Source organism: Triturus cristatus, chromosome 9 (assembly GCF_964204655.1).
Source record: "Triturus cristatus chromosome 9, aTriCri1.1, whole genome shotgun sequence".
In the NCBI taxonomy this organism is placed as follows: Eukaryota; Metazoa; Chordata; class Amphibia; order Caudata; family Salamandridae; genus Triturus; species Triturus cristatus.
This window is the reverse complement of record NC_140592.1, coordinates 1,103,582,363-1,103,605,353: the sequence shown is the minus strand read 5'-3', so window position 1 is coordinate 1,103,605,353 and position 22,991 is coordinate 1,103,582,363. Positions and strand designations below refer to the sequence as shown.

Sequence of the window (22,991 nt, the reverse complement as noted above, 5' to 3'; positions counted from 1 at the left end):
TTGCAGTTTCCGTGCCAACTTCCTTATAGATTCCATTACAGGAGAGCGAACCCTTGTGTCCTGCGGGCCTAGCTGGGGCCTGTACTCATCAGTAGGTTAAGTAGGCTTTAATAAGAGCGGCACAGCAATGCACCCACCGGGTGGTGACTGCAACTTCAACTGCAGAGCATCCAGTCTTCCACAGTCAACATTCCTATGGAACACAGAATGCTGCACAAAGGTAAACATGGTGCATGCAATGAATACAAGTAAGAATTCAACACCATGAAGGGCTTGATTTGTGTGGCTAAGGAAAGTAATGTAAAACAACGCAGCAGCTTGGATTGCATTACATTCTATGTCTTAGTGGTAGGCGTTCGATGGGTGGAGCATGGGCATTTTTGTGCATCCACCCATGCATTTCAAGCAATTCCAGATTCACTAAGGTTTGGAATTCCGTGAAATCAGTACACCTACCACAGAGAGGCGTTATGAGGATAAATATGTTTATTCCTCCTTGTTGCTTCCTCTTTCTGTGTGTAATGATTTCTGCATCATGCATCAAAAGAGGAATATGACATTTTGGATTGTTTTTGTTCAGTAACGTACCCCTTCCTGCACAAAAGCGATTCCGCTGGTAATACAGGCTCCAATGCACCTTGGTGCATGAGTGACTGTGTTGGCACTAGGCAGAGATATTCGGAGATATAGGTATTTTCCCACTCTCTCCAGTTCACACTATGCAGCACAGCAACTTTGCTTGCTGCCCTGTGTAGTGTGAACGCTGATAAATACACTCCTAAATCTGGTAATTCACAGCTATGATGTAGCAACAGTGATTAACAAAAGCTGTTACCCACTGTTGTAATATCATAAAGGAAATCCAAGCTGGTCTAACAGGCCTCCATAACATAAAGATATAGATGGGTAAAAAGTGAACAATGGCCATGTTTTCACATCCGGGTTTCTGAGTGACAGCATAGAGAACTCTTTTTATCTATTTGATGTCACTCAAAATTCCTCTATGAAAAACATTACTATTATCTCATGTGCATGATATTGCATTGTTTCCTAATGCTCTAAAGTAATTTGTGACTTCCCAACCTCGGGCCTCATATAAAGTTTGGTGGACAGAGTAAAGGCAGTCAGGGGGGTGGAGGACTTTTGTCCACCACCCTGGCTTTACCCACCCTTTTTTCCACCACCAACCAAGTTTAGAGTTGACCCCTGGCCCTGTGGTGAACTCTTTGGGTTTGCATGAATCACCTTCATGGTGGTTTATAGAAAAGCCATTTAAGTTAGGTGTGCATCTGACATTAGTGACAAACGCTTACACAAAGCCTTTAAAACGTTTTACTTTTCCAAAAACAATGTACCCAAAGCAGGAGTTTTTGGAAAAGTAAAACCTAATGCTCCCAACACCATCTGAGTTTTCTCCGAGGTGTGGGGTCATTTGTTTTTATTTTTACAGTCCTTCACTGCCAGGATATTCCTGGCAGTGGCAGACAGTAAAATATAAAAATAAATCTGACCTCGTATTCTAAATTAGGCAGACAGTTGAATGGTGTATGTGCTATGGCCCATAATCCCTCAGACTGTCGGTTGTACGTTTACGCTAACAGAGTAAATTTTACTCTGGCTGCGTACATATGGTAGTTCACCCGACTAAAAATTGGGCAGGTAGACGAGAGTTTGATGACAGGGTACTCCATCGCCAAACTCTAAATCGAGCACTAAGTTTGCAGTCTATAAGTACTAATTCTTTCTTGCACGCAAACACCAGGGACAATAGAGAACATATCATCCTAAAATCTACTGTACCAAAAGAAACCAGATTTCACATATTTATACTACATCACAACCTTGTCAGCCATGCTCATGTTTTCCTCATGGAATCTACAACTGTGAAAGAAATACCTATGCATTAACTACATTTTCAGTATTTTGCTTGTGGCACAAGCCTGCTATCCACATACTAAGGTATACTGTGAGCAACAAAAGTGTTTCATCATGTTTCTTTAACATGTTTTCTTTGGAAGATAATATTTAGCAATATTACTAAGAAAGCATATATTGATAACTTCTTAATTTTCTTTTAGTTTTACGGGATCGACTGCACAACTCTTTGTAAGTATAATATCTATTGCAAGTTCCACAATTTACCCCATATGACTTTCTAACTTGTAAAAATATCCTATGGCTATTCATGTATATTTAGAGTTGTTTGTTTTTTATGAATACACGTGTGTTTTAGCACAAGAGGTGCTTGCTTAGAGCTGATGTTTCAGGAACAGTTTTGAGTAGCGGCATACCGAAACTTGAGTGGGCACCCTGAAAATTACTTGAAGGAGGCCCCCCATGCTTCAGACCCAGTCAAAAGATCTCATGCCAGGGGCCCGCTGCCTGTGCACAGTGCCAGATGGAGGCCCTCTAGAGCTCAGGCCCCTGCGCTCTGCAGGGGATATTGTAACGCCACAGGTTTCGAGTGGATATATGTCTAAAAACATTATTCTAAAGTTACTGAATGTAAACTATATAGGTGGTGTTGCTATTTTCAAGGTATTCATGCTTTTCTTTGCTTAAAATTTATGGAAAACATTAAATACCAGACGGGTCCTACCGACTACTGGCCCAAGGGTGCACTACCTCTGACGCTTGAAAAGATTGCAGTGTTGGCAGCACACCCTGATTTTACATGTCCATTTATCCTCATTTTAAATGTGTATCATTAAGTTATATCTGGGTGCTTGGGTAGAGGGTCATGTTACTTAAAACTCTTACATCACCCTATTTGACTGTGGATATTTATCCAAGTATAACCCCTAACACTCAGAAGCTGTTTAGGGTCAATCCAATATTTTCATGCATAAATGGTACTTGTATTTTAACGTTCAATAATAGCAATTCAAGTAGTTCATTCATATATATTACCACAAAGTCCCAAAAGGCCTGGCGAAGCGCTCATAGGATAAATTTCAAGTTGTTTTATAGCAAGTTGATGAATTTAGGGTTTGAGTTTCTCAAAACTTGCTTCCAGACAAGGCAGCACACAAACGATTACATTTAAAATGTGGGTGGTGTATTCTCATTGGATGGTCAACTGTTGTAAGAGACAGAGGACTGTTATTACCTAAATATATGAACCAATGTCCATTGGGGCCATAACTGTCTAGTTCACATACGCTGAAACCAAATGGCAGCTCCCTCGTTATGCCGATGTTTCCCCATTGCAGTCTCGATGACAAATACACACTATTCACCTGTTAATAGGTGCACAATGATGGGGAGTTCTTAATTTTTTTGTTTTTTAAACTTTATTTATCATTTTCAAATAATGTGCATTACGTTGCTATTAGCAGCATTTACAGTATAAACATAAAAGAAGCATTTACATGTGGCGTAGGGGCGGCTTGCTCCTCCATGGGGACGTAAGCAGACATCTATGAGAAATCATTATTAGAGTTACAGCTTCAATCACCACGTATAAATCTCGTAGTTATACATCATCAGCACATGTCTAAGTTTCTTAAACAAACACTTAAATGGGATAAAACGTCCGGCCTTAGTACCACTGTGGCCCTACTTTCGCAGCATGCATGCCCCCATATCCTCTCTATCTATTGTCCACCCCTCTCCAATCCCATTCCTGTTCTTCTGGTTTTTGGCCATTCATATCACTTTTGGTTTCTGCCCTGCAGTGTAGGTAAGCCTTAAATGGTCCACATATGTCACATGGTCTGCTGCGAATCGGCTTCAAGGTGTTAAATGTGTCTGCATTTGAATTAAAATAGGTCATGTCGGCATATCACTTCAAGATCATCAGCACCAGGCCTTTCATCCAGCGCATCGGAACTCATCTCTTTGCCAGTAGCATGCCCATTGCCACCTGTCTTATATATTGTTTTGGTTCCTCACAGTCTAGGCCCAGTAAGTCTAGCATTGAGGAGTCTAGCACAAACAGTCACTTTTAACCAGAATGCATGTATCTCAGGATTGAACCAAGCAAGATGGCCGAACCCAGCACTCTCAGTGCCACATCTTACACACTTATCCTCATCTTGCAGGCCATATCTAAATAAGCGGGCTGGGGTATAATATACTCTGTTAAGGTATTTAAAGTGCACCAGGCGATGCAGGCCATTTTGTGAAATGCTCTTATTGATTGAGCAACTGTATTCCCATTGTGTGTCTGTTATTATTACACCCAGGTCCTCTTGCCATTCCTGTTATGCCTTTCTATTTGGTGAATCATCACTATGTCGCATACGTTTATATAATGTTGAGGTCCCACGGGTAGGGTAGGTCATCTGGAGCAAATATGTCAGGGAGGTTATTCCAGGCGGTTCTGCTCTGTCTGCGCCCAGCAGTGTTTGCAGGGACTGATGTGCTCAGAAGGCTCAATGACCCCCAACTCCAGCATCTTTTGGACCTCTGTCCTGATGCAGTTCCTGACATGTCAGGCTGTCTGTAGATTGTATTCTTCACAGGCAAGCTGTCACTTGTGTCCACTTCATGGGTACACCAGGTGGTTTGACTGGATGTAAGGGAGAACATGTGTCTGTACTGATTGAGGACTTGCCTGCAATCAGTCTGTTGTTGACCAGTGAGGCTGCCTGCCAAGGCTACTCCATCTACTGATTCATCATCAGGGTTCTGAAAGAGGAGATCAGGGAGAGGGTCACTCTCTTCCTCCTGCCCCTCATCAGTTGTCATGAGAAGGCCAATGTCAGCCCTGTCAACAAAAGCTTTCAGGCGGTTCACATGAAGTACCCTATAGGGACTTCTTGGAGTTCCTAGGTCCACCAGGTAGGGACCTCACCTTTTTTTTCAAGGATGGTGTGGGGGCCACTCCAATTGTCTTGGAGAGCTGCTGGGGCCACAGACTCCAACACCCACAGTTTCTGGCCTGGCTGGTCAAGACAGCCTTTTGGTCATGCCAAGCTTTTTGAAGTTCTTGGTTGACCTACAGATTTTTGATGGCCTTCTTCATGTACTCAGCCATGCGTGAACGCAGGCCAAGGACATAGTCCATAATGTCCTGTTTAGGAGGTTTGAGAGGTTGCTCCAAACCTTCCTTCACTAGACACAAGGGGCCACTAACTGGATGTCCATACATAAGCTTAAATGGGCTGTAGCCAACCCCATTCTGAGGAATCTCTGTGCAGGCAAAGAGAAGGCAGGGTAGTAAGACATCCCATTTTTGCCTAAGCTTTTCTGGGAGTCTCATGATCATACCCTTGAGGGTCTTGTTGAACCTTTCAACAAGCCCATTGCATTGTGGATGGTGGGGTGTGGTAAACTTATAGTTTACTCCACACTCTATCCACATGGCAGTAATGTAACTAGACATGAAGTTTGTACCTCTGTCTTTTAAGACCGAATGTATGACATTACCACGCAAACATTTACAACGCATGCCTTTACAACGCAGTTTTCACATCGCAACATCCATTACAACAGATTATTTTACATTGCATGCCATTACAACGCATTTTAGAAACTACATTTACAACGCTTTCCATTACATTGCATTATACCATTACAATGCATACCATTACATTGCATTTAAGATAAGTTTGGATAGTGTAGTGGTAAAAATTACTATTCTAACTCCAGTGAGTGTAACAGTAGGGTAAGTGTTGGATAGTGTAGGCATAAAAATGACTATTCTAACTCCAGTGTGTGCAATAGTAGGGTAAGTGTTGGATAGTATAGGAGTAAAAATTACTATTCTAACTCCAGTGAGTGCAACAGTAGGGTAAGTGTTGGATAGTGTAGGGGTACTATGCATTGTAATGGTATGCATTGTAATGAGATGCGATGTAATGACATGCGATGTAATGCCTATGTTGTAGTGACATGCGTTGTAATGACATGCTTTGTAGTGACATGCGATGTAATGTCTGCGTTGTAATGACATGCGATGTAAAGGATGTTGCGGTGTAATGACTGTGTTGTAAAGGTAGTGCGATGTAATAACTGCGTTGTAAAGGTTGTTTCCCGTTAAGACCTCCTTAGGGAAGCCCACTGTGGAAAAGATTTCCATGAGGGCCCTAGCCACCACAGGAGCTGTGGTGGATGTAAGTGGAATAGCTTCTGGGTACCTAGTGGCATGGTTCACTACCATTAGCATGTAGCTGTGCCCAGATGCAGTTGGAGGGTTCAGGGGACCAATGATGTCAATCCCTACCCTCTCAAAGGGGACCCCAACCACTGGAAGTGGAATTAAGTGGGCCTTTGTGGTGCCACCTGACTTACCACTGGCTTGGCAAGTAGCACAGGAGCGACAAAACTCCTTTGTGTCTTCAGACATATGAGGCCAGTGAAAGTGAATGGCAAGCCTCTCCCAAGTCTTGCTTTGCCCTAAGTGTCCTGCAAGAGGAATATCATGTGCTATGGAGAGGAGGAAACCTCTGGGGTATTGCCAACCTCCTGGCGGCATGAGGCTTGGGGTCTCTACTCTCAGAATACAAGAGTCCATCTTCCCAATAGATCCTATGGGGCCCACTGATATTCCCTGCTTCCTCAGCAGCAGCTTGCTGTCTAAGGGGTGCAAGAGAGGGGCAGGACTGCTGCTCCAAGCTCAAATCTGTCCTGGAAGGGCCCCCTGCCCCCAAGAATTCTGCCTGGTCAGGCCCAAGCTCCTCTGGGGCAGTTCCTTCACAGGGGCTAAGACCATCTCTCTCAGGAGACTGATCTTCAATGAGAGTTTGTGAGGAGGGAAATTCTTTACCCTTCCTGCTCCTTCTCTTGGGAAGCACCTGGTCCATTTTTTCAGGATCCAGTGCTTTTTCAATGGTGAGCTGTTTGGCCTGAGACCTGGTGACAGCAAACACACTGGCAGAGATGTCCATCATCCCTGCATGAGTCCTGAACTCCACTTCGGACCAGGCTGAAGTTTCTAGATCATTGCCCAACAAACAATAGACAGGTAGGTCTGGAGATACCACGACCCTTTTAGGTCCAGTTTCCCCTCCCCAGCTGAGATTCACAACTGCCAGGGAATGGTCAGTCCTGACGTTGCTAGCGTTGGTAACTTGGTACACTTGTCCAAGTATGACCTGTTCAGGGGAGACACGTTTCCCTGTCACCATGGTGACACTGGCCCCTGTATTCCTATAATCCAGTGCTTCCTTCCCTTTGATTAAAGGCTATTGTGTGTACTTGCCCAAGTTAGTGGGACTGGCTAGTAAGGTGGCAAGATCCATGCCACCATCACAGACCAACACAGCCTGAGTTGGTGTTCTGATTAAGTCAGAACCCATCTTAGTACCCAAGGTTAACCCCACTAATCCCTTGTTTGCTGTACTACCACTTTTGCTTGTGCTAGGGGGAACAAGTGCCTTAAGAGCAGTGGTAGTAGGAGCAGTTTCCTTGGCCTTTGGACAATCAGCATCTTTTGTCCAATGGGTCTTCACCTTACAGAAGTAACACCAAGCTTTCCTTTTGCCTTTCTTGGAATTTCGGAATTCACCCCAGATGCAGGTTTTTGGGGCCATTGAGAAGACTCTTTCATATCTTTGGCTTTGTCCCCACCCTTATCCTGAGATTTAGAAGAATCTTGCTTCTTCTGGTCACCTCCATTACCATGGTTTTTCTGCTTAACCCTGGTGTGAACCCATTTGTCTTCCTTCTTTTCCAATTCTAGGGGTGAGGTCAGATCAGAGTCTACCAGGTACTGGTGCAGAATCTGGTTCTCACAATTATTAAGGATCTGCTTCCTCATAATCAAATTGTACAATCCTTGATAGTCCTGAACCTTGCTTTCATGAAGCCAGCCTTCCTGTGCCTTAATAGCACTGTCTACAAAATCTACCCAGTCCTGGGTGTGTGCCTTTCGGGTGTCTCTGAACTTAATCCTGTACTGTTCAGTGGTTAAGCCAAACCCATGTGTGAAAGCACTCTTCAGTGCTGATTACTTGTCAGCATCCTCTTCTTTAACCATGAGGAGCTTAGCTCTACCTTTCAATCAAGCCATTTATAAAGCGCACTACTCACCCGGAGGGTCTCAAGGCGCTAGGGGGGGGGTGCCGCTACTGCTCGAACAGCCAGGTCTTGAGCTTCTCCCTGAAGTAGAGGTGGTCTTGGGTCAGGCGCAGGTCGGGAGGGAGGGAGTTCCAGGACTTGGCGGCCAGGTAGGAGAAGGACCTTCCTCCTGTTGTCGCTCTTCGGATGCGGGGGACGGCGGCGAGGGCGTGGCTGGCTGATCGGAGATGGCGTTTGGGAGCGTAGAAGTTGAGGCGGTTGTTGAGGTAGCTCGGGCCTTGGTCGTGTAGGGCTTTGTGTGCGTGGGTGAGGAGACGGAAGGTGATTCTCTTGTTGACGGGGAGCCAGTGCAGGTCTCTCAGATGTCCGGAGATGTGGCTGCTTCGGGGGATGTCGAGGATGAGTCTGGCTGAGGCGTTCTGTATCCGCTGGAGTCTCTTCTGGAGCTTGGCGGTGGTTCCGGCGTAGAGGGCGTTGCCGTAGTCCAGTCGGCTGGTGACAAAGGCCTGGGTGACGGCGTTGACTTGTCTGGTCATGGAGAGGGAGGAGTCCAGGATGAAGCCCAGGTTTTGTGCGTGGTCTGTCGGTTTGGGTGCGGTGCCCAGGGCGGGGGGCCACCAGGAGTCGTCCCAGGCGGAGGGCGAGGAGCCCAGGATGAGGACTTCCGTCTTGTCTTAGTTCAGTTTCAGGCGGCTGGTCATCATCCACTCGGCTACGTCTTTCATCCCTTCGTGGAGGTTGGCTCTGGCGGCGGCGGGGTCGTTGGTCAGGGAGAGGATCAGCTGGGTGTCGTCGGCGTAGGAGATGATGTTGAGGTTGTGTTGGTGTGCGATGGGCGCAAGGGGGCTCATGTAGACGTTGAAGAGGGTGGGGCTGAGTGCGGATCCTTGGGGGACGCCGCAGATGACTTCGGTGGCCTCTGACTTGTACGGTGGTAGGCGGACTCTCTGTGTCCTTCCGTCGAGGAAGGAGATGATCCATTCTAGTGCCTTCTCCTGGATTCCGACGTTGCTGAGGCGCTGCACTAGGGTGCGGTGGCAGACAGTGTTGAATGCCGCGGAGAGGTCTAGGAGGATGAGGGCCGCTGTTTCTCCGTTGTCCAGCAGGGCTCGGATGTCATCGGTGGCAGCGATGAGGGCGGTCTCGGTGCTGTGGTTGGCTCGGAAGCCAGACTGTGAAGGGTCGAGGGATCCATTCGTCTCGAGGAAGGCGGCCAGCTGCTTGTTGACGGTCTTCTCGATGACTTTGGCTGGAAACGGGAGGAGCGAGATGGGGCAGTAATTCTTGAGTTCGGTGGGGTCCGCTGTTGGTTTCTTTAGTAGAGCGCTGAGTTCGGCGTGCTTCCAGCTCTCAGGGAAGGTGGCGGTGTCGAAGGAGGTGTTGATGATGTCTCGCAGGTGGGGTGCGATGACAGCGTCGGCCTTGTTGAATACGTGGTGAGGGCAGGGGTCGGTCGGAGATCCGGAGTGGATAGAGTTCATCGTGTGGATGGTGTCTTCTGTGTTGATCGGGGTCCAGGCGCTGAGGGTGGTGGTGGGGGGCGTTGGTGCGGTCGTGGGGGGCGTTGTTTGTGGGATGAAGCTGTTGTGTATGTCAGCGATCTTGTTGTGGAAGTAGGAGGCGAGGGAGTTGCAGAGGTCTTGCGATGGGGTGATGTCGTTGTTTCCGGCATTGGGGTTGGAGAGCTCTTTCACGATGTTGAAGAGTTCCTTGCAGTTGTGTGCGTTGTTGTCCAGCCGGTCCTTGAATGCAGTTTTCTTGGTGGCGTGGATAAGTTGATGGTGCTTCCGGGTGGCGAGCTTGAGGGTGGTCATGTTGTCCGGTGTTGGCTCCCTTCTCCAGGCTTTCTCGAGGGCTCGGCAGTTCTTCTTGGAGCTCTTGAGTTCGTCGGTGAACCATGGGGCCTTCTTGCTGCCGGGTCTGTTGGGCGGGGTCCTCAGTGGGGCGAGTTCATCCGTGCAGGTGCTGATCCACTTCGTGAGGTTGTCGGCGGCCTGGCTGGGGTTCGCTGAGCTGGCTGGGGGGTGCTGTCTCAGGGAAGCGGCGAGCTGGTCGGCTGTGATCTTGTTCCAGCTTCTTCGAGCCTCCTGTTGCTGGTGGTGGTGGATCGTGGTTCTTCTGAAGGTGAAGTGGACGCAGCTGTGGTCCGTCCAGTGGAGTCCAGTGGCGTGGCTGAAGGCGATGTCTTTGCTGGATGAGAAGACGGCGTCGAGTGTGTGTCCGGCGAGGTGGGTGGGTGTGGACACCAGCTGCTTGAGTCCGAGGTTGGCGAGGTTATCGAGCAGGGTGGTGGTGTTGCGGTCGTTGTTGTTCTCCAGGTGGAAGTTGATGTCCCCCAGGAGGATGTAGTCAGCGGAGGGGAGGGCGTGCGGGCTGATGAAGTCGGCGATGTCTTCGCTGAATGTTGTGCGTGGTCCCGGGGGTCGGTAGATCAGGGTGCCTCTGAGGGTGGTCTTGAGGTCGGTGTGGATCTGGAAGTGTAGGTGTTCGGCGGTAGTCAGGGTGTCGTCGGTGTTGGTCGTGATGCGGATGGTGTTCTTGTGGACGATGGCGATGCCTCCTCCCGTCTGGTTGTCGCGGTCTCTCCGGGTGATCTTGTATCCCTCTGGGATGGCGATGGCGATGTCGGGCGCTGAGGAGTCGTTCATCCAGGTTTCCGTGAGGAAGGCAACGTCTGGAGATGTGGTGTCGAGGAGGTTCCAGAGTTCGATGGCGTGTCTGTGGACGGAGCGGATGTTGAGCAGGATGCACTTGAGGTGGTTGCTGCTGGTGTTCGGCTTGGCGGGTGCTGGTGCGGGGCAGGTCCAGATGCAGGTGAACTTGCAGGCAAGGCAGCTGAAGGGTCCGTGGGTGCGTCTCGGGGTGGCTTGGTGGCATCCCGGGGTTCGGCCGGTGTTAAGTGCGTTGAGGGTGGCGGCGTTGTACGTCTGGCGGGTGGGCTGGGGTCCTTGGGGGCCAGGGGTTCGGGCGCTGGGCGCGGGCCAGGCACGGACGGGCGCAGACGGGCTTACCTTTGGCGCACCTTCGGCGCACAATCAGCGCGCCCGCTGCGCGTCAACGCTGCGCGTGCGCACGGTCGCCATTTATGGCGAAGTGCAGGGAGGGAGGAGCAGCTGGGAGGCGGGAGCGGGGAGGAAGGGGGCGTGTCCACACTCCCGGCGGCGGGAAGCGGGAAGCGGGAATCGGGGCGGGTGGGCGCAGGGGACAACAGCACAGGGGGGGGCAACAATACTAGCACAGGAGAGCAAGTAACTAAACAAAAATACAGTACAAAATCAGACGAAGCGACAGAATGGCAGGGAAGCGGGAAACAACGAGCGGCGGCGGGGGGGCGTGGCCCGAAGGCGGGAAGGCTCAGGAAGGCAGAGCGCAGCGGCAGGCAGGCGGAGGGCACACACGACAGCTGGTGGCCGTGCGGCGCGGGGGTGTCCTATGAATAGGTCACACTCACCTGTGCTGCACGGTCGCCATTTATGGCCAAGTGCAGGGAGGGAGGAGCAGCTGGGAGGCGGGAGCGGGGAGGAAGGGGGCGTGTCCACACTCCGGGGCGGGTGGGCGCAGGGGACAACAGCACAGGGGGGGGGCAACAATACTAGCACAGGAGAGCAAGTAACTAAACAAAAATACAGTACAAAATCAGACGAAGCGACAGAATGGCAGGGAAGCGGGAAACAACGAGCGGCGGCGGGGGGGCGTGGCCCGAAGGCGGGAAGGCTCAGGAAGGCAGAGAGCAGCGGCAGGCAGGCGGAGGGCACACGCGACAGCTGGTGGCCGTGCGGCGCGGGGGTGTCCTATGAATAGGTCACCTTTGTTAGCAAAGGAGAGCCACAAGATAGCTGCCCACTGCTCTTGAGGGACCCTCTGAACTTTACGGGCCCTCTCTAAAGCAGTGATCCATTTATGGCTATTATCCCCCTCCTGGTAAGGAGGGACTATCTTGTTCAGGCACCTTTGGTCAAAAGAAGTTTCCCTAACCCTAGGGACACTGTTGCTGCCACCATGGGACTATAGCCCCAATTTCTTTCTAACTCTCTGGACTTCTAGGGACTCTTTGTCAAGGGCCAACTGATCTTGCCTGAGCCTAAGTCTTGCTTTCTCAACGTCAAGCAGTTGGTACTCCCTGTCAAAAGAGTTGTCCCTCTTACTAGATATGGAGCTCCCTATAGAATGTCCTGAAGCATTGGATTCTCCTTGGTCTACTCTGGACCCTCCCCGGAGGGATGGTGGGAGACCCATTTACGGGGGCACCCTCTGTGCCATCTACACTATCCTTTGGGGGATCTGAGTTCTCCAGGTGAGAGTCATGAGTCTCCTCCTGGTCAAGTCAGAATCAAGGTCAACAAGAGGGTTCCCTCCTGACCCGTCTTCTGTCCCTGGCCCACCCACTCTGTCCTGGTCATCTGACCCACTAGCTTTCTAAAGGTCATCCAACAGTATCACATCTAGGAGGCGTTGAGTATTAGGGCCTTTCCCTGTCTTTAGCCTCCTAGAGGAACACAGGGCCCTCAGTTCATGGAATGTGACTTCACTGTATCTAGAAGGCAGAGAGCCACTAGAATCGCCTTTAGAAGACATACTAGGTGTAGTGAGGTGTTGTACCTACCTAACCTAGTGGGAACTAAACTCTCTGAGGTTGGAGAAAGGGTTATGCGGACCCTTAACTACCCAACCCTAAGTTCAGTAGAACTTACTTATTCTAAGCTTGCATTATATGTGCCCAGTATTAGTGATGGTTTTTCAATTAATCCACACCAAGATTATCTGGTAAAATAATGGAGGCTTGAATCCCAACCGCTGCACACCAATGTGAGAGGCTGGCTCAGTGTATGATGTACACTGATGTAAGTGGACACCTTGCACTGATCCAGACAGCCCGTATGATGATTTTAGTGGTCTTAGACAACCTTAGAAGGCTCTCTAAGTGATAGCTGTGGAGAGCAGTGTTCATGCTTAGTCCAGAGGCAGTGTAAAGCAGCTTGTTTTACCAGAACATAATCTTAAAGGTATAGATTAAGTAAAAAAAAAAACACACAGTGTATTTATAAAAACAGGTATTTATTATAAGACACTCACTAACACATACATATATCTCCTAGCCGGAGATATACACAATGCACACAATACTTTTCAATAGAAACAGGTAAGTACCACAGAATACACAGTGATCCCCAGGGGGTGACCAAACCATATACTACAATAGCGGTCTGCGAACCATGGCTCGAGTCAAGACAATAGTCAGAGGACATAGAAGTGCCGGGGACCCAAGGAACAACCCAAGGAGCCCCACAGAGGTCGTGTGCAGTGTAGGAACACAACCGTGTTCTCCTCACAAATCAATGTGTCAGTCGCAGTTGCAATTTTAAAGAAAGTGGACCCTTCCCAGTGGACCCTGAAGAAACCTCTTGGCATACAAGAGGTTGGAGAGCCTCCCCACCTGTGGATACCTTGGGAACCAGGATACCTGCACCAGGGAAGCTGGGTGAATAGGTGTGAAGTGGTGTCGGAAACCGTTGTCGAACTCAGTGGGAGACTTCAGAAAGATGCCACTGCTGGAAAAGGTGAAAGTGTCCGGTGGAACCCAAAGGTGGATTCAAGATGTGAAGAAAATGCAATCAGAGGGGACAGAGTCTATGCCACTCAGAAGTGACCAGGAGGCACGGAAGACAAATGCCCACAGATGTCAGGTGTTGCAGGAGAGCAGACGTGTCCTTGGAACTGCAGCTGTGTAGACCAGGCGACGATGTGGAAGACCAGGAGCCGTACACGAGCTGTCCCACGTCGGATGGCGAGAGTTGAGGGGTTGGTGTCCGGTGGGAGCACCAACAAGCCTTGGCAACTGCAACCAATGTGGAAGTAGAGAAAGGTGCAATGTCGGGACTAGCAAGGTACAGGAGACTCACCACCAGCAGGCCCCGAGCAATCAGGGGAGCCCAAAATAATTCAAATGTGACCCTCGTCAGGACCCCCAGGCCAGAAGCAATGGAGTCGCAAGAGGTCCTCGAGCAGCTACCAAAGAAGCAGGCCCATGGCACAAGCAATGCGGTGTGGTCAAAGATTCTGGTCACTGGAGATGCTTGAGGTTGGGGCTACTTGGAGCCTGAAGATCTTGGTGGAAGGAAGCTAACAAGCATTTGCAACAGTAAGTCGACATGGTGCACAGGAGTTTGGTTCCTGTGGCTCCAACAAGAGATACTGGCCTCAAACTTGGTGAGAGGACAGGGTAGTCTTCGAGGGATGTGAAGAACCACCACCTGTGTTACTGAGCCTTTCGGAACCTGTGGGAGCCCAGAAGCAGCAGACTGGTCAGCTTAGTTGCGGTGCCTGCAAATTCAGAGAAGGTACTCCTTCACTTCAAGAGAGATGCCCACAGGCTCTGGAAATTTTTCTGTATGGAGCACAGGCATGAACATTGCAGCAAACGAGCAGGGCAAAGAGATCAGGAGCAGCAGGAGTCTTCCCGGTTGCAGCCTTGTTGCCCAGAGCAAAGTCCAGTGAAGTCCAGAGTGCCCAGACGGTCGAAGTTGAAGTGGTGTCTGATTGAATCTTGTCCCATGACGAATCTAGGGACCCACCCTCAGGTAAGCCCTTAAATCCCCTAAGGAAAGTGTTGAGACAATCCAGAGGTCCCTCCCTAGGGAGGGCTGGACAAGGGGGAGGATACTCCCCTGTCATTTGTCCAGTTTCATGCCAGAGCGGGAGCCAACATCTCCATGAACTGGTATGAACTGGACTATGCATGGAGGGCATGCAGACTTTGTGACGCTGGCAAGCGCTTCAACCCTGTCCCAATACACTAAACCCTGTCTGGGAGGTGGTCACACCTCCCTGTGACAGGATGCCTATTGTTCTGCCTTCCCTCGCTCGAGCTTGGCTCAGCAGCAGGAGGGCAGAATCATGTCTCTGGTCGGCAGCAGCCATGTTGTGCTGTCCGTGTCTAGAAGACTGGCACCAGCTTACACAGGCTGAAGCGGCAGGCCTGTAGTGATAGGTCTTCCATAGGTGGCATAATAGATGCTTCAGCCTGTGGGGGACCTCTGGGGTGCCTATGCCCCGTGTATATTAGTACCATACCCCAGTATCCAATCTGGGGTGTACCTAAGTACTTACCATAAAAATTTAGGGGAGAAAGCAGAGAGACTGGGGTCCTGATTAGCAGGATACCAGTCAGACTAGTTAGAAACAGCATTAATTCTAGCAAAAAGTGGGGGTAACCATAGAAGCAGATCCTACTTTCCTACAACTACCAATCTCGACTTTCCACTTTCAGTACTGTGTACAACACCATCAAGTGGCCAGATATGAAGCGTTAGGTGAAGGTTTTATACATGAACATTGGGAGCTTCCTTTCAAATGTCAGTGTCAGGATAAGGATCCTGAAGTTTTTCTCAGTAGTTCCGTCTGTGAGAAATCCTTGAGTGGGTCCCTAGTATACAAAGATGTTTTATTGCATGGAGCATCTTAGGCGTCCATGGCATACTTGTCTTGCTACTTGATAGGATCTCCAGCAGCCATGATATGTCTGTTTATGTTTATATATTTCTAAAGCGCTCAAATGACGAGGCGTCTTGACGCTGAAAGGTGCTGTAGCAGGGGAAGGCGGAGTATGACGGCCTATGTCGTTGCAAAGAGCCTGGTTTTTAAATATTTTCTGAAAATCTGAAGGTTGGGTTGGAGCCTCATAGATTGGGGCAGCTTGTTCCAGAGTCTGGCTGCACAGTATGTAATTGTGCGGCCACCCCAGCCTTCTCTTTTAATCTTTGGTACCCTGACCAAGCCTTGAGTGGCTGATCTTAGGTCTCGCAAAGGAGCATATGATATAAAAACATTTTCAAGACCTTCAGCTGCTCCACCATAGATTGCCTTGTGCACATATGTGAGTGCTTTAAAATCTATGCATTGTTTTATAGGCAGCCAATGTAGGGAACGTATCCCGTCCGAGGTGGATTGTCCTTTGTGTAGGCCCAGAATCAGCCTGGCAGCTGCGTTTTGCAGGGACTGTAGCTTCAGCAATTGAAACTTGTTTATCCCTAAAAAAAGGGCATTAGACTAATCTAGCTTGGAGAGAAAAAGATCCACCATAACCGTTTTTTGGAGTTCCTGGGGTATGTAAGGAAAAAATGTTCTTAACTTCTTCAGTAAGAAAAAACACGAAGACGTCAAGCTGTTGACTTGAGCAGCAAAATTAAGTTTGCTGTCAAAGAGGACCCCCAGGTTTCTGACCTCCTCTACAGGGGACGGACATTCTCCTGCCTCAATCGGCCACCATGATAGATTCAACAATGGCAGGCTGGGTCCAAACTCCATCACCTCTGTTTTATCAGTGCTTATTTTTAGATAATTCTGACCCATCCAGGACAAGATTTCCGAGAGGCATGCATGGAAACTGCATGCAACAGATTCAGGCTGATTGATGGTGGATATAATGAGTTGAGAGTCATCAGCTTACGATACTAACATGAAACCATGTTTCCTGACGAGGTCGGCCTGAGGTGTGACATAAAGATTGAAAAGAGTAGGAGAGAGGGCCGATCCCTGTGGCACTCCGCAGGGGAGGTGTCATATCTCATGCCCTCCCAGAACAGCCTGTGCTCTCTATTTTCTAAGAAGGAGGCTAATAGGGCCAAGGCGGTTCCTCCCACTCCCAGGTCCCTCAGCCGCTGCACCAGTACAGTGTGATTGACGTTGTCAAACGCTGCAGAGAGGTCTAAAAGTACCAAGACTGCCCTCCCACCGCCATCCACAATCTTCCGGATCTGTTCAGCAGTTTTTACAAGTGCTGATTCCGTTGAATGTCGTGACCGAAAGCCGTGCTGGGAAGAGTCAAGCAGGCCGTGTGTGTCTAGGTGAGCGGCGAGAGATCTGTTCAGATGTTTTTCTAGAACCTTGGCTGCAAAAGGAAGTCCTGCAATAGGACGATAGTTGTTAAGATTGCGGGGATCCAGGCTGGATTTCTTTTAGCAAAGGGGTAATGACTGCCTTCTTCCAGATGGCGGAATATTTTCCTGAGCTTAGAATTTGGTTCACGAGTGGGGTGAGATGTTCAGTGATTTGGCCTGCAGCTTGATGCATGATGGTTGGTGGGCATGGATCTGTGGGTGCTCCTGATTTTAAGGAGAGGAGAATAGAGTTAACCTCTTCTTTACTCACCGGCTGGAAGCTAATCAGTGTCCGGCTGGTGCATATAACAGACCCAGTCGGATCCGGAGACTTCATGGTGTGTGAGAAACTATTGTATATTTTATTTACTTTCTCTTCAAAGTGTTCCGCAAGGGAGTTGCAAAAATGTTGATCTGGTTTGAAGGTGCCAACCTGTTGGGGTTTTGCCAGCAGGTTAACTATTTTAAACAATTCCCTAGTGGAATTTCCAGCATCTTTGATTTTTAATGTGAAAAAGGTCTTTTTAGCATCTACAATTGCTTCTTTGTATATTTTCACAGACAGACTATAAGCGATTTTCTTTAGGTCATCATAGTCTATCCGCCAATACCGTTCTGCCTTTCTACATTTGATCTTTAGGTCCTTAAGTTCGAGAGTATACCATGGGGCTGATTTCTTTACTTCCTTTATTGTAACTGTTTTTATTGGGGCAACCCTATCGGCTGCTGCCAGCATCCAATCATTGAACTGCTGTACAGCTTTATTGTTATCATCTTCTACCTTGATAGGGCCTTGGTCGAGCGCTGATTCGAATATTCCGTCTTTAAGTTTACCCCATCGTCTTATTTGACGTTTGACTGACCTTGCTTGTACTTTAGGCTGGGATTGAGGTCTATTAAGAGTAAAGTAAATGGCCCTGTGGTCAGACCAAGGCAGGTCTAATAACTGAGAAAGTATAAGGCCTGAATCATTAGTAAAAATCCCATCCAGCGTGTGACCTGCTGTGTGGGTAGATTCAGTTATCAGTTGTTTTAGGTCGAAGGCCATAAGGTTGTCTAAGAGTCTGATGGTATCCAGGTTATTATTTAACTCAAGGTGATAATTAAAATCGCCCAAGATTGTAAGTGAGTGGGAATCCGTATATGACTCCAAAAGAGTCAGTAAGGATTGCAAGAAAGTGCTCCTTGGGCCAGGGGGGCGGTAGATTAGTATGCCCTGGAAGGTCTGCTCATTGTCCAGTTTTATATGAAATTGTAGTGCCTCTGCCGGGAGGGTCGAGTTAGACTCTACATGAAGTTTAAAACTTGCTCGATAGAGAATAGCTATCCCCCCTCCCTTGCCTGACATTCTCTTTTGAACTGAATATGCATAACCATCAGGGACAGCAATATTCCAGTCAGGGATAGAGACATTGTCAGTCCAAGTTTCTGTCAAAGACTAGGTCTGGCACCGTAAGCTGAATAAAGTCCGCTAGTTCGTGTTTGTGCTTAACTACGGATCGGACGTTGATTAGAAGACATTTAAAGTGTTTAAAACTGTCACCCTTCAGGTAATCGGATGTCTGCACTGTCTTATCCTCCCTGGGGGCTGACTCTGCCTCCTTGTTATTTTGTGCGCTACCCCCCGTCCTCCATCTTTGATCATTTCTCTGCAAATTGGGGCTTAGTCTAAAAGTGCAGCCTGAGCATCCAGCAACCGTTCTAGTGTCCTCTGCTATCAGTAGATTTTTGTGGGCACATGGAGCAGGCATTAGATCCAATAAAGTTGGCCTGCTATAGCTAACTGGGGGGCGAGGACCAGGGGTTCTGGCGCTGGTCGCGCTCCGGGCGCCGACGGGCGCAGACGGGCTTGCCTAAGGCGCACCGCTGCGTGACCGCTCCAGCGTGGTTTAAGTAGGAAAGTGGCGGCCTGACGTCTAGTGCGTCAACCCCGAGTGCAGTGCGGTCCCGATCTACGTCCGGGAACCGCCAGGGTCGAACGCGAAGTGCTGCCTATTACAATGAGGCTGACAACTATTCTGAGGTGAGCGATAGCACTATTAAAGGAATTAGCAGTGTTCTTTTTAAAAAGTATTCAATATTAGCAGCAATATGTATTAAGCATTAAAATCGATAATAGCAGCAAGTTCAATGCTTAAAAACCAATAGCTCATAGAGTGTAGAGAATAGCAAGGTACATAGCGTTTCACCTTAAAAATCTTTAAGCCATCGCATGTCCTGCTACATACACGCTGCGCGACCGCTCCAGCGTGGTTTAAGTAGGAAAGTGGCGGCCTGACATCTAGTGCGTCAACCCCGAGTGCAGTGCGGTCCCGATCTACTCCGGGAACCGCCGGGGTCGAACGCGAAGTGCTGCCTATTACAATGAGGCTGACAACTATTCTGAGGTGAGCGATAGCACTATTAAAGGAATTAGCAGTGTTCTTTTTAAAAAGTATTCAATATTAGCAGCAATATGTAATAAGCATTAAAATCGATAATAGCAGCAAGTTCAGTGCTTAAAAACCAATAGCTCATAGAGTGTAGAGAATAGCAAGGTACATAGCGTTTCACCTTAAAAATCTTTAAGCCATCGCATGTCCTGCCACCTACACTTTCAGATTACTCTAGAATGGGAGTTACCTAATGTTGAACAGTTGAGGTTGCTGTGGGATAAAACCAAAGGTTACCTATGTGGGGTCTTCCATTGTTACTTATTGTACACAAGTCCTGTTGCCGCCTGCCCGTACAGTTAGGGAGTATCTGCTATGGCCTTCAATTAATCTTACCAATGTGAGTTTTGTTGCGGTGAGCAACTGAAAGCCTTATTATTTCAAAAAGATGTGCCTTAACTTCGGCCAAGGAGACGTTTGACTCCATACCAACTTCCCACAACATTTTAGGAAACTGGTACATTGTATTTTTAACATCTCTAGTACGACTGGAATAGCGGAGTTTTTCAGAGGCATAGGCTCTGGGTTGGTTAGCACCTTACAGATGGTGTTTGAAGTTATTCCATCTTTTATCCAGTCTGTCTTTTGGAGCATCTTTGGAGGTCTTCCTCTGGATCTGCTCCTAATTGCTGCAATATTGCTTTTAATATTTTTGCTTCGCAATGGATCTCCTATTTCGAGATCGAATGGAGCTGGCACTGCCCCGAGTCCTGTTGTGCCGTGAATGCATGGTGTATTGCTTCCTTTGTTTTGGGAACTGGATGAGTGTTGGTTCCTGTCATTACGGCCTGTATGACTTAATTGCTTGCAGCCCATGTTCTGCTGTCTCCTGTGCACTTACAAGTATGCCCTGGACCTGTGCTGATGAACCTGCTGAAGACCCATTTGTATAGTTGTCCCTTGAGGATTCCGTTGCACCTGGCCACATTCTACGAGCCTCCCTGGGTTGCTTTTGCACCTGGTGGTTTGAATCTTGACTCTGTCTAGCCGGAACCCCAATTGGTTGTTTCGTTTCTGCAGCGGTTGCTGTGGGGGTGGATTGGAACATACTTGCTCTATCAACTTGCTCTGAGGTGTGCCTCTGGGATCTCACTGGGAACAGAAATGTTTTTTCTATCACTAGGAACACATAAACATCTGACTCTTCTGTGTAGTGGAAACTTTTTATTCGGCCTGGTTTTTAATTTCCAAATTTCTATTCAATTGCCCCACATTTCATTACTTTTATATCTTTTAGATTTGTTGGCTTTATTTATGCTTTGGGCCTGCAAATAGCATAAGTACCTGTTTTTAAGTGCTTTTTATATTTGATTTTTAGCAATTTCCCTTGGATATGCGGATGCATTTTTAGTAATGGAATGTGTTGCTTTAGATAGCTTCTTTGTCGACTTATGTCCTAGGAGTGGGTGTCATGTGCCCTGGTTAGACCTAGTAGGTGATTTTGCCATTTTTACATATACACGGCTCCTTCCCAAAGTTGCCTTAATTTTCCACATCATCTTTTGACACACATTTGCGATACTTTGGGTTTGTTTCCAGGAAGCACCGACTTTGCTTACACAAACCATCTTTGCAGGAACAATGTCGTAGTGCCTTGGCATTATGTACAAGTTCTGCCCGTACACTGTGAAAATGTGTTTGTTATTTATGCCCATATGGTGACAAAGCTATCCGTAGAATACACACAATGGCAGCCTGATCACAGTTTCGGCCCAAGGCAACGATACCTTTTTCCATAAATAAACATCTGTTTCCGGGTACAATCACAGGAGGCACTTCTTCTGACTTCAAGAGGTCCCTGCAAGCTGAAGCTTTCGACCAGCAGCTGACTGACATCTCTGTGAGGGGTGTCCAATTTGCGGCCAAGACATTGTCCTACATTCCTACCCACCGGGTAATGGGTATTTACTGTACGCAGATGACCTGGTGCTCATAAGTCGAACGCAAGTGGCTCTACAACATCTATTAGATGCCACTCAATTATATTCTGCTGAAAATGGCATGACCATTAATTTAGACAAATCTAAGATCTTGACCTTAAATTCATACCAGCGCAGGAGGGCGCACAACTGATCTCTAGCTAAGAAGCCACTGGAGAGAGTTAATGAGTACAAATATATGGGAGTGATATTGGATGGTAAAGGCTCCTTCGCACAACAAAAGGAGGCATTAAGCAAGAGAGGGACTGCATTAAAAACTTAAAGAAGTCTATAACTACTTCAAACCTCACCCCACTTCTTGAGGTCATTCAGGCCAAATTGGTCTCAATAATCTCCTACTAAAGTGCATCAATGAGAGGTAGAGATGCATCGTAGTGGGTGCTTTTAAAATTATTTTTAGTCTACCCAAGGTTACATCGCCGGCACAAATCAAATTGGGGTTCGGCCTCCAGAAGCAAGAACTGGAGCGAAGAGCGTCATACACCAAATGTTGGCACAAGATAAAAGGAGCTCAACCGGAATCTCTGAATGCCCATTTATGGCCTGAACTAACAACCAGGAATACCTGCCCTGCAATAATCTACCTTTGGGACTCACTTAAGACTGTAGGATCTGAAAATTTGTGGGAGACTGCACCCTCTCATCAATGTTACAAACGGCTAATAAATAAAACAATGAAACAAGCCTCCCTGACAGAAGACAAGGCAACATTGGCAGGCAGATCTCATGGATAGATTGTACTATGCAGCTTCACAAGGGCTGCACTGCAATCTTATCTGAAGATGGAATTCACCAAGTTGCTTATTACATCTTCCTCCCTGGAAAAGAAGTCCAGTTGTAACATCGTGCAGGCTGTGTGGTCAGGGCAGAGAAAACCTGCTTCATTTGCGAATATCTCTTGTCTGAACCGAAGAGCACCTGCTCTTTAAAGCTAGGGGTATACGTAGCTGCAGATAGGTGGTCATGGCATGCTTTGTGGCAGAGGACTTAGAACTTAATTGTGGATTGGTGAAGTTTTTGAAGCTAGTGGAAAAGAAACAAAAAGCTCAAGGGAAGGACGCATAAAATTCAGGGGTGCACATTGAAGCCCTTTAATTTAGCCTGGAACAAAAGGCCAATTTTGTTAGATTATGGAATTTTGCACATGCTGTTTTTTGCTGTTAGCGTTATTTATAGAATTAGATGTCATACATTTTAATACAGATTGCACACAGTCACTTTAATATTGGTTTGGGCCGCACACACTATTGATGGACTGGTGTTCATATTATTCAGCCTACTCCTTACTTGTTTTAATCTATAATGCCTTTTCATTCTTTCTTTACTTGTTTTTTGTGCTTAAACTGTAGCCACGCAGTTATGATGACGATTGTTTCGAAAAATATTTAAAGGCAATGATTATAGCTGTTGATGGTGGGAAACAAATTCAGTTGGGCCTGCAGGACTAGATTAACCACTCTAATTGTAAACTCATTGACATTTACGGCTGATGTGATTTGAGCAAATTTGATCTTTTCATGTTACAGCATGACTTGTGTGTTTTAACTTAGCTGGTTCTTACTGTCTGCTTTTTAAAATGGATTTTTATGGTATGGTCTTACGGTTTTATTGTATGATGTTACAATGGTTTTAATAAACCTAGCAAGATATTTAATTGATTAAACTTGAAACAATAGTAGGGAGAAGGAGATTAAGGCGTGATCAGAAATTGTAATAGGTTTTTCTGATGAGTTGGTTATTTTATTACATAAGTGTCTAGAGGCCAAAAGGTTGTCAAT

The 22,991-nt window shown here is 47.6% G+C and overlaps 1 protein-coding gene across 2 annotated transcripts in view; it reads left to right on the top strand.

Moving 5' to 3' along the window:
* Positions 1-22,991, top strand: part of LOC146799439 (galectin-3-like) — a 242,139-nt gene that overhangs the window by 58,299 nt on the left and 160,849 nt on the right. For both annotated transcript variants that reach the window (XM_085628073.1, XM_085628074.1), the window contains exon 3: positions 2,079-2,106. In XM_085628073.1, the coding sequence (XP_085484199.1) occupies positions 2,079-2,106 (28 nt within the window). The remainder of the gene's footprint in view (positions 1-2,078; positions 2,107-22,991) is intronic.